Source organism: Canis aureus, chromosome 35, assembly GCF_053574225.1.
Source record: "Canis aureus isolate CA01 chromosome 35, VMU_Caureus_v.1.0, whole genome shotgun sequence".
NCBI lineage: Eukaryota > Metazoa > Chordata > Mammalia > Carnivora > Canidae > Canis > Canis aureus.
The window spans coordinates 13,724,680-13,736,761 of NC_135645.1; the positions used below are offsets into that span (position 1 = coordinate 13,724,680).

General features: G+C 38.5%; 1 protein-coding gene across 11 annotated transcripts in view; it reads left to right on the forward strand.

Moving 5' to 3' along the window:
• CFAP44 (cilia and flagella associated protein 44) overlaps positions 1-11,782 on the forward strand; it is a 126,439-nt gene extending 114,657 nt beyond the window's left edge. For 9 of the 11 annotated variants that reach the window (XM_077884497.1, XM_077884492.1, XM_077884500.1 and 6 more), the window contains 7 exons: positions 493-603; positions 1,849-1,979; positions 3,008-3,124; positions 4,148-4,349; positions 7,980-8,140; positions 9,477-9,611; positions 11,283-11,782. In XM_077884497.1, coding sequence (XP_077740623.1) covers positions 493-603; positions 1,849-1,979; positions 3,008-3,124; positions 4,148-4,349; positions 7,980-8,140; positions 9,477-9,611; positions 11,283-11,474 — 1,049 coding nt within the window. In that variant the 3' untranslated portion in view covers positions 11,475-11,782. Of the gene's footprint in view, positions 1-492; positions 604-1,848; positions 1,988-3,007; positions 3,125-4,147; positions 4,350-7,979; positions 8,141-9,476; positions 9,612-11,282 lie in introns of those variants that run through there. The other 2 variants (XM_077884501.1, XM_077884502.1) reach the window with 2 other exon arrangements.
• Positions 11,783-12,082: the final 300 nt, after the last annotated feature.

The window sequence follows — 12,082 nt, forward strand, 5'->3', positions numbered from 1 at the left end:
GCTTATTCTTGCCTACTTTGTCATAGATTGACCATATAAGTGTGGGGTTATTTCTGGGCTATTTTGTTCTCTTGATCTATGTGTCTATTTTTGTGCCAACGCCAAACTGTTTTGATTATTATAGCTTAGGTAGTATATCTTGAAATCTGGGATTATGATACCTGCAGTTTTGTTCTTTTAAGATTGCTTTGGCTATTTAAGGCCTTTTTTTTTTTTTTTTGGTTCTATATAAATTTTAGGATTATTCATTCTAGTTCTGCGAAAAATGTTATTGGTATTTTGATAGAGATTGCATTGAATCTGTAAATTTCTTTGGGTAATATTGCCTTTAACCATTTTAAACTCTTCTAAAAATATTGACTCATTGCCTGCCTTATCTATTATATTCCTAGTGACTAACTTATTTTTTAAAAAACCTTCATTTTTAAAATCTGAGACTTAGATTAACACAGGAACTTCTCTGCTTATTAAAATGCCTTCTTCTCTATTTAGATGAAGATGAAGATAGCGATGAATCAAGTGAAGAAGAATCCAGCTTAGAGAGTGGTGAAGATGAGTCTGGATCTGATGATGAAGTTTTTGATGATTCTATTTGCCCAACAAGTAAGTTGGATAAAAAGCATGTGTTCTCTGTGAAGTGTGAATATGAATTGATAACACTGAGGAGATCCTTTTTTTTTTTTTTTTTGTCTCTCAGTTGTCTCATAATAAAATTTAAGGGAAGCATGTGAAGTTGTATGGAGTATAGTTAAATGAATGCTTTTTTTTGGCTCTCTGGATCATTTATTTTCTTTTCATTAGGCAGCCATTTTATGAATGACAAATAATTTGCAGATAACTCATAGTTGGTTCAAAGTCAAATTATGCAGAAATAACAGATTGAAGTGTGTGTATGCATGCATCTGTGTATTATTTTTTTTACAAAGTTTCTCTTTTTGACAAACCAATTCAAATTTTCATATTTAAAATCCTTTTTGTGAGGGTACTTTGTGCCAGGTTCTTGGGGATGCTTAGCAATTTATATTCACTATTTTCATTGGTAAAACCAGTCTGACACAGCCAGACCAATATTTTTATAGTCTCAAAAGATGAATTGTCCAGTACAGAAAAAATAACTTCATTTTGATGTGAAATTTATTTTTGTAGCCACCTTATATGGATTTTAAATCAAATTTTAAGGTTTAATTTCAAATAAAGTTTTAATCTTGTTTTAATGTTGTAAACAAGAGTCTTTCTAAGATCATATGTATAAGTGAAATAGAGCTCAAAAGATTATAATGCAACTTCTTATTTTACAGCAAGATTAAATGGCCTGAAAATAGTCTCACAACTAGTTTAGTGGTAGAACTAGGGCTAGAACTAAGGTTTCTAAATTCCATTGCAGTACTCTTATTTTCACATACTTTATCTATTGCTTTGTGGATGAATGTGACTGTGGCATGATATAGTGGAAATTAGTAGAGAAATACTGTACCTGAATCCCGCTGTGTCATGTATCAGCTATGTGACCTCTCTGAGACTTTGGGTCCTCAACTATAAAGTGGGAAAAATAGTTCATACCTTGCAAGAGCCTAGGAGACTTGACTGAGATGAGTTACATAAAGGGCCTAAACAGAAAGCCTGGCTCATGGTACTGCTCAGAACATCAATGCTCGTATCAGAATTACTATCATGATTACTTATACTATTAATTTTTCCACCTGGAATGGTGGAGCCCTAGGTGGAGTGAAAGTGTGCTAGTGAACTCACAAATGGTCATTAATAATTTTGAAGCTCCAAAATCCACTCTTCTAATATTAGTACATTCTATAACAATGGGGCTTCTTTTAATTTTGACTGTCTTTTCAGATTGTGATGTGGGTCTTTTTGAAATGGCCCTTCAACTTCGAGAGAAAAGGTTGGACATTGAGGAGGCCTTAGTTGAAGAAAAGAAAAGTATTGAAAACCTCAGAAAAGAACATGATGCATTATCCAAAAAAGTATGATGGTGTGCTTACCTATTTATCCCCTCACAGCTACTGTACTGCTGTTTCATAGCAAGACATAAGTTAGGCCTTCTCCCCAGAGAACAAACATTTAAGTGTTAAAAGTTTTTCCTCTTCAAGCATAGTGGTGGGGGAGGCTGTTGACTCTTTTGAAGATTGGACTCTCTTTACCTAAATCATTGATCTCCAAACTTTTTATTACATACTTCTATAAGTAAAGAACAAAATGTGGAGCATGTAAGTCCACAATATATGTATATTTATTTATAGATTATATTAATGAACTATTATACTAATATATTTTGTATATTAGGAAACAGTCACAAAAACAGAAATGAAAAAGAATAAGATAAAAATAAATAGAAATAGAAACTGATCTTTTTTTTCCCTCTGTGCCCTAGTAGATCACTTTATTGACCCTCTGGGGGATGTGCATCCCATGTTGGAGAACATAAAGCTAAACTTTTGGTATAATTATGCTGATGGATTTGATTTCTGCCTTATTTGCTCATTTCCTCTCTTAAATCCTTTTTCCTAGGGCAACATAGTTTAATTCATATTCACAAATATTTTTGATAAATTACTTCTCCTCTTGCAGGTAGGAAATGATTTGGAAAACTTTCAAATTTTTAAGATGAAGAATGTGCTTTATAAGTACTGTAGTTAGTAGTTTTGCTGCTTTAAAGGACTTTTTCCTTTTGTTTTTTGAGGTCATTTATGACCAAATGAGATTCCCACCATCTTGACAAAGACATTCCATGCTGAGAGCTACTTTTCATGCAGAAAATAAAAGGGAGATAGAACATGTCTTCTGAACTCCTATTCATGAAACATTTACCACTCTGGGGACACAGGAATGATTGAAAAAGTAGTATGAATCATGACTTAGCAGGAAGAAAATAATACACATTCCTGGGCTGCAAACTGGGATCATTCATTTAATCACAGCCCAACAGAGCAGGTCCCACTCATCTCCCAAGATGTCCTCATTTATCACATTTATCACATGGGGATTTCCACAGGTAAAAATTGTGGCAACTAACCTAAATGCAGCGGAGGAGGCCCTGGAGGCTTACCAACGAGAGAAGCAGCAGCGGCTGAATGAACTGATGATTGTGATTCCACTCAAGCTCCACCAGGTGATGGGTCTGGAGAGGATGTCATGTCACCCCCCACCCCCCAGCTGCCCCCACCATCTGAGCAGAAGAGGCACCACACCCAGGCTTTTCCAGAAAAGATGGGAAGAAGTGTAGCCCTTTGCTGAGATTTCTACCTGAATAATGACACTCCAACTTTTCTTATCCATTCTCAGATTGTTATGAAAGAGTAATAGTCAAATATATATATTTTCTGGTGGCCCGTTACCAATTCCAAAGTCCAATTAATTATTTCGGGTCTGAGGAAATCAGGAGCCTATGATTAAATTTTTTATATTTATTTTTTTCTGATCTCTACACCCAACATGAGGCTCAAACTCAACATGAGGCTCAAACCCTGAGATTAAGAGTCACAGTGCTCTTCCAGCTAAGTCAGCCAGGTGCCCCAAGGAGCTTATGACTTAAGAATGGAATGGCTTGGAAGTTGAGGTCTTGGATCTTACACACATGTTCCTTTTCACACCATCTTCAAATAGACATGAACTAATGATGCAAGAATTATCATAATCTCTGCTTGTTTATGAGGGAGGGCAAGAGAAAAGGAAAATATCCTTTCTCTTTCTTCCCTCTTTGTTCACTTCCACACTCATTAGAATTACAGCTTAATTAAAGTGCAGAGGTGCATTTCATACCCCATTTTGTCAGGTAAAGAGAAGAAGCTGTATTTTAGAAGACAAAGCTCAGATCAGCCTCAAATATATTTTGTGTAATCTGATCCAAACCGGATTAGCCATATGTAGCAATTTGCCTAATACGCCCACTGTGAAATGCTTGTTCCATGAGTATGCAGCAGATATCATGGTCTGGGGGTAAGATTTGCTGTCCCTACAGGTACATTATGTGGCTTACTATCTGAAGGCAACTGCTGCTTTTTACTCAGTGCTGGGAAATGATAGAAATCCAAAGGCAATCACCTAAATAAGGGACAGAAAAAGAAGTGCTTCCCATGATCTTACATTTAGTTTGATCTTGGTTCTATTGTTTTGTTTTGTTTTGTTTTGATAGATAGAGCATGTGGTATTTGGAGAAATACCTAGTGATCTTTCTGGAACCCTGGTCTTTTCTAACCAATCCTTGAGCCGGCTGCAAGAACGAATCACACAGCTCCATGAGGAAAATGCCAAGCAGCAAAAACTCAACAAAGAATGCCGGGAGAGGCGTAAACAGCTTATCCGAGAAAAGAGAGAGATGGCAAAAACTATAAGCAGTGAGTAACTAAGCGCACGGGCCATATCGTACTATCTATTAATAAGGGAGGGAACCATTAAGTGACTTTGAAAGCGGTAAGTAATCACAGAATCAGAACCCACTGAGAGCAAGGAATCTCCTTGTCATCTTCCTAGCCACCAGCTCTGCTGATACCACTGAATGGTCACCCTCTTCTTTTAAAAGAATAAATTTCTTATCACAGAAACTAGTTATCTTAAGTTTAAAAGGTTTTATGCAGGATGAAATATAGAGTAACGTCATAACCTATGCACTAGACACCACGCTTAAAAAAACCCAAAACATTGTAGATACATCTGACGCCCCTTCTCTTCTTGGTACTGTCCTGCTAGCCCTTGCCCAGGGTCACCTGGCAGGTGAGCACACATGCATATATGTATGTATCCACACACAACGTACGGAACTACTTTGCATGTTTGTAAATGTAATATTATATTATTTTGCAGTTCACTTTATGAAACCAATTTTTGAGAGGTATCCATATTGCTATAATTTATTTACTACTACAATATTCCATTATAGAACTCTGAAACAGTTTGTTTCTTCAGTCTTCTCTTGATGGATATTAAGGGCGTTTCTAATTTTTCACAGTAACAGAATTCTAGTAAGCCTCCTTGTACACATCTCCCTGTGCACGTGAGAAGGTGAATCCCCAGGACTGGGGTGTCTGGGTTGGAGAAGGATGTATGCACTTCTGGTGCTCCCGTGTATTGCCAGGCTGCTCTCTGAAGTGGTCGTACCATTTTGTCTCCACACCCCCCTCCCGCCACTTCCCTGGCAGTGAGAATTGTCTAGGCTCCCTATTCTAGGAATATTTGATGGTGTCAGACTTTAATATTTTTGCCAGGCTGGTGGATGTTAAATTGTATTTCACTGTGGTTTTTATTCATATTTCCTGGATTCTGGTGGGATTGAACATCTTCACATACATTTATCTGCCATTTATTTGTGTTTCCTTTTCTGTAACTTGCCTATTACATACCTAACCAATGTTTTACTTCTATTTCTTATTAATTTTAGAAAATTATTTCTATATTCTTTTACGGCACTTCAAGTTTCTTCTAGTTTGTGACTTGCCTTTTATTTTGTTAAGTGTGTCTTTTGGGGATGTAGACATTGAAAATCTTAATATAGTTAATTTTATTTATGATTTGTGCATTGTATCTGTGTGTATGTCTTGTTTAAGAAATCCTTTTCTGTTTTGAGATCATAAAGATATTTTGTCCACAGTTTCCTCTATTAGTAGTGTTTTTCATGTTTGCATTTTTAATCTATCTGGAGTTGTGGATATTATATGATGCACAGTATAAAGATTACTAGCCTTTAAAATATATTTTGAATATTTGACATATGGAACACAAACGTAAGTTGTGAAGTTTCCAACTTTAAAAACAACAATATTGCCAACACCTTAGCATCTACTTTAATATCACACAACTGTACAATAAAAATGCTTAAAATGATACATTTTATGTTGTATATTTTACCACAATTGAATAAAAAATATGTATAATTTAATTTGAAAAAGAAAAAAAATGGGAAGCCTATTGTGGTCAACTAGTTAACCAATCCAAGTTGCTTGGAATGTAGAGGCCAGTTTCCAGTTTGTGTTGATGTTCTGGCTTCACGGGTGGCTGGGTTATAAAATTAAAAAGAAAATACACATTAGGACTGCATGTTTAAGTAACACTTATTTGAGACACAGAGTTTTCTCAGGTGTAAGCCTTGAGGTTCCAGTGTTTCTCATGTACTTCACATTCCTCTGGCTTCTGTAGGCCATGAATGTTGTTTATATTTGAAAGTACTAAAAAAAAAAAGTATTATTCATCAAAACAAGGAATAGACCAGTATGAACACAAGGGAAGAAGTTTGTTTCAGTTTGGGTAAACTCTTAGTTTGGGAAAATGTGTGAAGATGAAGTATTCAAATTTTCAGAGTGTTAATAGAAATAAAAGGGAATACTAGTTCCACATGGTATAAGTTTTATTCAGCAACTTTCAGTCCTTTCTCCCCCTCCCCTGCCGCCCCATTTTCTGGAAAGCAAGTTGTGAGTCTCGTTAAAGATGGATCTCCGAAGGTGATCTAAGAATGACTTCCTTTTCTGTTAGCCAAAGAACAAAGGCTTAGCAGTAATGAGAAACACCACAGTTCGCTTGTTATTGCCTTTCTCCCTCCAAAGACCTAGTGAGCAAGAAGAGGAGAGTCGAGAACATGGTGGTGGGAAAGGGGTATGTTCACTTCATTCCAAGGAGAACACAGCTCTCAGCCATGGAGAAGGCACATGGCAAACATTCCAGAAGGCTTTATGTGCCCAGTGAACACTAGTTGGCATAATCAAGTCAGGAGAAGGGTGTTAGGCTGACTCCACAGGGGGAATGGCAAGGACCAGAGTCCATGTCATAGTACATGAAGTTGTGATGGAGAGGACACTAGCTGGAGGGAGTTAAGGTTCTTACTGAGAGGCCAAGCAGGCAGCCACAGACTAGCACACATTTGCAAATAATCTTAACCATCATTTTGTTTTTGCGTCACTGATTATCATGGTCTCCACATTAGATAAGTCCATGGGGACTGCGCTCACATAGAATACAAGTGAATAGCCCCTCCTTGGATCATGCACAATAGCAGCCATACCAGTTATACTATTATTTTCAACTGCAACAATGACGTCAGAATACAAACTTCCACACCATTGCATAATTGTATCATCTTATACTTTAGGGCCTCAGACTTCACTTGGGGGACAGTCTGGAGACTGAGAAAGTCTTGTTGCAAGGTTACATTTTCTTGGGGACCTCAGACCCCACAAATGGAATTTCCCCCAGATGTTACTGTGTTTTCATGTTGAGGAAAGACAGTAAACAAAAGTAAGATATATTGCATATTAGATGGAGAGCGTTGCTAAGAAAAAAAAAATTAACAAGGGACTGGAAAGGAGAATGATTGGGTCCGTAGGAGCAAGGAACTGCTCCCTGGAAATGTGCCATACCTGGTAAGGTGTGTTCTTTCCTGGTTAGAGGGCAAGGACCTGCTCTTGGTTACCCCTCAGAACTGAGTGTATTGGTATGAGCCTTATACCCATCTTACAACTTGCTTTCAGAAAATGTGCTGGCAAGAGCGATCCATATGGCTGTTTGGGGAAGAATATTCCAGTCAGTGGGAACTGAGATGAGAGTGAGCCTGGAATGTTTGAGAATCAGACTTTAATTTTCACTTGGAGTACGATAGAAATTTCCTCTAGGTGCCTGCTTTGTTCTTAACACTAGATGTTATAGAGATCAGTAATAAAAAAAAATCTGAAGAGTTCCTAGTTCAATTGGGACCTGTTAACAGTCTGAGGAGGGGCACCAGCAGAGCATGGAAGCTATCGGGAAAGCGGAGTCTGCTTTACATAGGATTTTCAAGTAGATGAAACGATGACACAGGAATGGGCATTTTAAGTGAGGAAAGGAGCAGGTGAAGAGTCACAGAGGAAAAATCAACTGGTAACATAAAATCTTTACCATCCTCTTGCAAAAGCTGCTCTTTGGAATGTTGTTGCTACTCGTATTGTTCATTTAATATCAATGGGAGCCACTGAACGACCTAAGACAGTGATTTCTTCTTTTAGAAATGGAAGAAACGGTCCGCCAACTAATGATCAGCAAGTTTGGCCGTGTGATCGACCTAGAAGCCCTTCAGACACTTTCCGTGAATACTACACTTGAAGAGCTAAAGATCAGAAAGATTCGAAAGGAGCTACTGAATGCAAAGGAAATGAAGATGTGGGAGGTATGGCTGAGAGCACAGGTGGTGCACCTTGGCTGAACATGGGCTGAGGCAAGAAATGCTGTCAGTGGTTCCTGTGAAGCATCGGTGCAGCCGGAGACGAGTCTGTGAGCCCTGCTGGGTTCCCCCATGATCTTAAGCCTGTCTCAGCATTCTTATCATTCACTTAGTTGAAGGGACTTGCCTGTCTTGGGGTGAAAGCACCAGCACTAGGTTTTGGGGTCCTGGGTACATGGAAATATGACACAATGGCATGGATAATGACAAAGATTCCACTTTGAGATCTACATTAATATACAAATAAATGCTCTGACAGTGTTAGAGATGGAATCACTCACTATGCCCTGAGATCCCAACTGTAGTATTCCCTATAGCTTTTGCATGCTGTTCGTATCTGGAAATTAGAAAATCTCTCTAAGCAATAGATTCTATAACCAGGTATGGACTCTTTAGCTGGTAGGGTCCTAGATGTTAATGCCTACATTGTTCCCTGAGCTATAAGATGAGACGGTGCCCCAGTTAGAGCCAGATTCAAAGATAGGAGCTTTTATAAAGGTTTTATAAGCTCCCAAGTCATTGTGACACCTCCAGTTTTTGTCTGACCTCATCAGTAGATGGGGTGGGAAGGAGGTTCGTAGTGTTATCTTGTCTCATGTTTGCTTATCCAAGATTTTCAGGGGCATGCTGGAGATAATATGTACAGTATAAATTTTTTTTTTGGGGGGATCCCTGGGTGGCGCAGCGGTTTGGCGCCTGCCTTTGGCCCAGGGCGCGATCCTGGAGACCCGGGATCGAATCCCACATCGGGCTCCCTGCATGGAGCCTGCTTCTCCCTCTGCCTATGTCTCTGCCTCTCTCTCTCTCTCTGTGTGACTATCATGAATAAATAAATAAAATCTTTAAAAAAAAAATTTTTTTTTTTTGGAGCAGTAAGAGAACAAAGACAACCCACTAGGAGGTATATGGCTGTTCAAGCTGGCTACTTGAGAATCCTGGGCCAAGACTGGGGAAAGAACAATATATGAAAGTTTGCTGCTTAAATTAATATTCTTCCTTTAAAGTAATGAATAGCAACATTCGCTATGCATACTGATTTCATTCTTCAACAATGAAGCACTTCTATGCCTATCTTATTTTTACCTCCTTGTATCCTCGAGCATACCTACATTCTTCTTTTCTCTAATTGAGCCAGAGCCAATGCAGTTGGCTCTGGTTGCATTTTCATATTGATTTCTATTTTTCCATATGCATATTTGCTGAATGGTTTGATCAAATCTGGACATGTATTTTTCTGTTTCTTCTCTTACTCAACTCATTTTGCATCTTCCTGCCCTGGCAGGAAAAGATTGCTCAAGTGCGATGGGAGTTGATGATGAAGACAAAGGAACACACCAAAAAGCTTCATCAGATGAATGATTTATGCATTGATAAGAAGAAACTTGATTCTCGACTGAATACATTACAGAACCAGCAGGTATGTTTCTTTTCTTCAGACCGTTTGTCAGAGTTGGGGAAGCTCTGTAAACTTAGCTATTCACAAGAATAACAAGTGCTAGTATTTAAACAAACCTTGATCCTGGACCTCTTCCAGTCCACCTGGGTCCCTGAGGACATGAAGTTGCCAGTACCTACTTTATAAATGAGCCTGAGGGGCTAACTTTATTGTATGCCTTTTTGGTACCACGAATTTACATATGTACTAATCTACGGAGTTTGCCTTAGCCCTGGAGAAGTAAGGTTATTTAGGTACAAATGACACCAACATAATCCCTAAATTTGGTGTCAAAGACCCATTCCTAATATTTATTTCATTTGATTTAAAGTGGGTATCCGTAATTGTAGGATCTCGTGTTACCTATTAAAACACTAGTTACTTTTTATGGCTTTTAAGTTTTTCTTATATAATTTTTATTGAAATATATATAAATTTATATAATTTCTTATATAATATTTATTGAGCCTGACATAATACATAGTATATGGTGGATAACTCTTATTTCATACAGGTTCACCAGGTTTAAGGTTCACCTAAGTGAGGTGACCTCTAGGAACCTAACACATATATGACATTTTAAAATATGTCATATTCTTACAATAGTATTTGCAAAAATGCCCATTGTTTCCCTTTTCTTTGTTTTCTTTAAGCGTCCTAGAAAAGGTCTAAGTTAAGAAAGTTAAGGTGACTTCAAAGTGACTAGCTGGAGCGATGCTATGAGCTGATGCATGGGTTTAGCTACAAGTAGCTAAAAAACCTTTGGAGAGTAACTTGAGGAAAATGACCCTTATTTGTTTAACAAGAAGTCTGGAGGTAATGACTGACGGTTTGGGGTTTAGTGGGTCTGTAATGCCAGGGCTAGAATCTCTCTGATTCTCTCAGTGATTCTTTGGTCTTTCTTTCAAAGTCACATGATGGCTGCCTCAGCTCTAAGCAGAGCAGATACTACATTGTTATATTCTTCTCTTAAATGTGCGTTCAAAGCTTTTTGAGCCTATACTTATGGTAACATGCTTCAGGAAGGTGCTGGGTAGAGTGGTAAGAGCCACCTATCTCTTAAAAGCACAAGATCTTTCAAGAAAGACCTCAAACAGGCATTTAGGTTGAACTATATATGAAACTGCCTATTTTTTCAACCTAAAAACGAGTCTCAGATATAAACTTAAATGGTTCAATCTCATAATCACAGTGATAATGTGATGGATGTTCTGAAAGACCATAGAACAGGAAATCTTAATCTAGTCCACAGGACAAAGGATGCCTAAACGTGATGTCTGAAGCATGAGCAGAAGTTGGCTGGACAAAGGGAGGGACTGGATGAGGAAATAAAGAGATTTCCTTTTTGGAAAACAAAATATGGGCTGCATAGAAAAAGGCGGTACCTTGTCCTTTATGGTTCCAGTGCTGCGCCCTCTACAGTAGGAATGATGGATAGCTAGCTTGATGGGATTTTCATTTTAAGAGCTACTCATTAGGCCAGAAGGGCAACATTTCTAATGGTAGGATTTCAATGGAAGAATTGAAGGCCCCTTAAAATAAGGAGTAAGGGGTGTTTAAGTTGACTGTAAGATAGGCACCCCTAAAGGAAGAATGGGGAATCTTTCACATTCCGAGTGATGCTGAAAGCAGGGAGGTGTTTTCTTTCAACAGGGCAATGCCTTCCAGGGCCCTCGGAAAGCAGACATTGTGGCAAAAGAGAAGGTCACTGAACTGATCCAACTCCAGGCAGAAAGGATTTTGGCCTTAAAGGAAGAGATTGCTCTCTTGCGTAAGAAAGGTGGTCTTATCCTCCCGCCCATTCAGCCTCCACAAGAGAAGGAGATGAACCCCATGGGTCTTTAAGTTTGCCTCTTGCTGAAATCCATCCAAGATTAACGACACAGAACTTACCGGAAGTTGTTTCCTTGCCACCTGCAGCAATCCTATTGTCTTAAACTTATTTAAAAGTCTAAGACCAGATCCAGTCATACAGTTTTAATAACTTTTCTCCAATTTGATCATCTTAGAACAGACTCTAACACCCAACATCTATTTCCTCTTGAACTTAACCATTTTAGGTTTGGAATCCACTGGATTGAGTATGGAGCCTCAGAAGGCCGTATCTCAAAACTGTAAGAAAACATCTGCAATACATCTTGTTTTAGGAAATATGTCTCTTGTTTATCTGAATTTTTAGCCACCGGGGCGGGGGGGGGGGGGGTTGGGGGGGGGGAATCTGTGAGAAAATTTTTTTTACAGGCCTTGGAAAATAAACTCTCATGTTCAGTGTTCTCTGAGAGAACAAAAAAGCACAAGCTAGTCTGCCAACAGTATCTTAGACTAAGATGCAAATCAGAATTCTGACATTGTTAACTTCACAGAGCAATTACTTGAGGGCTCAGGATGCAGGAAATGTGGAAAGGGCAGTTAGCTTTGGACTGGCAGAAAGCAGGAGACTACCCAGCTTCCTG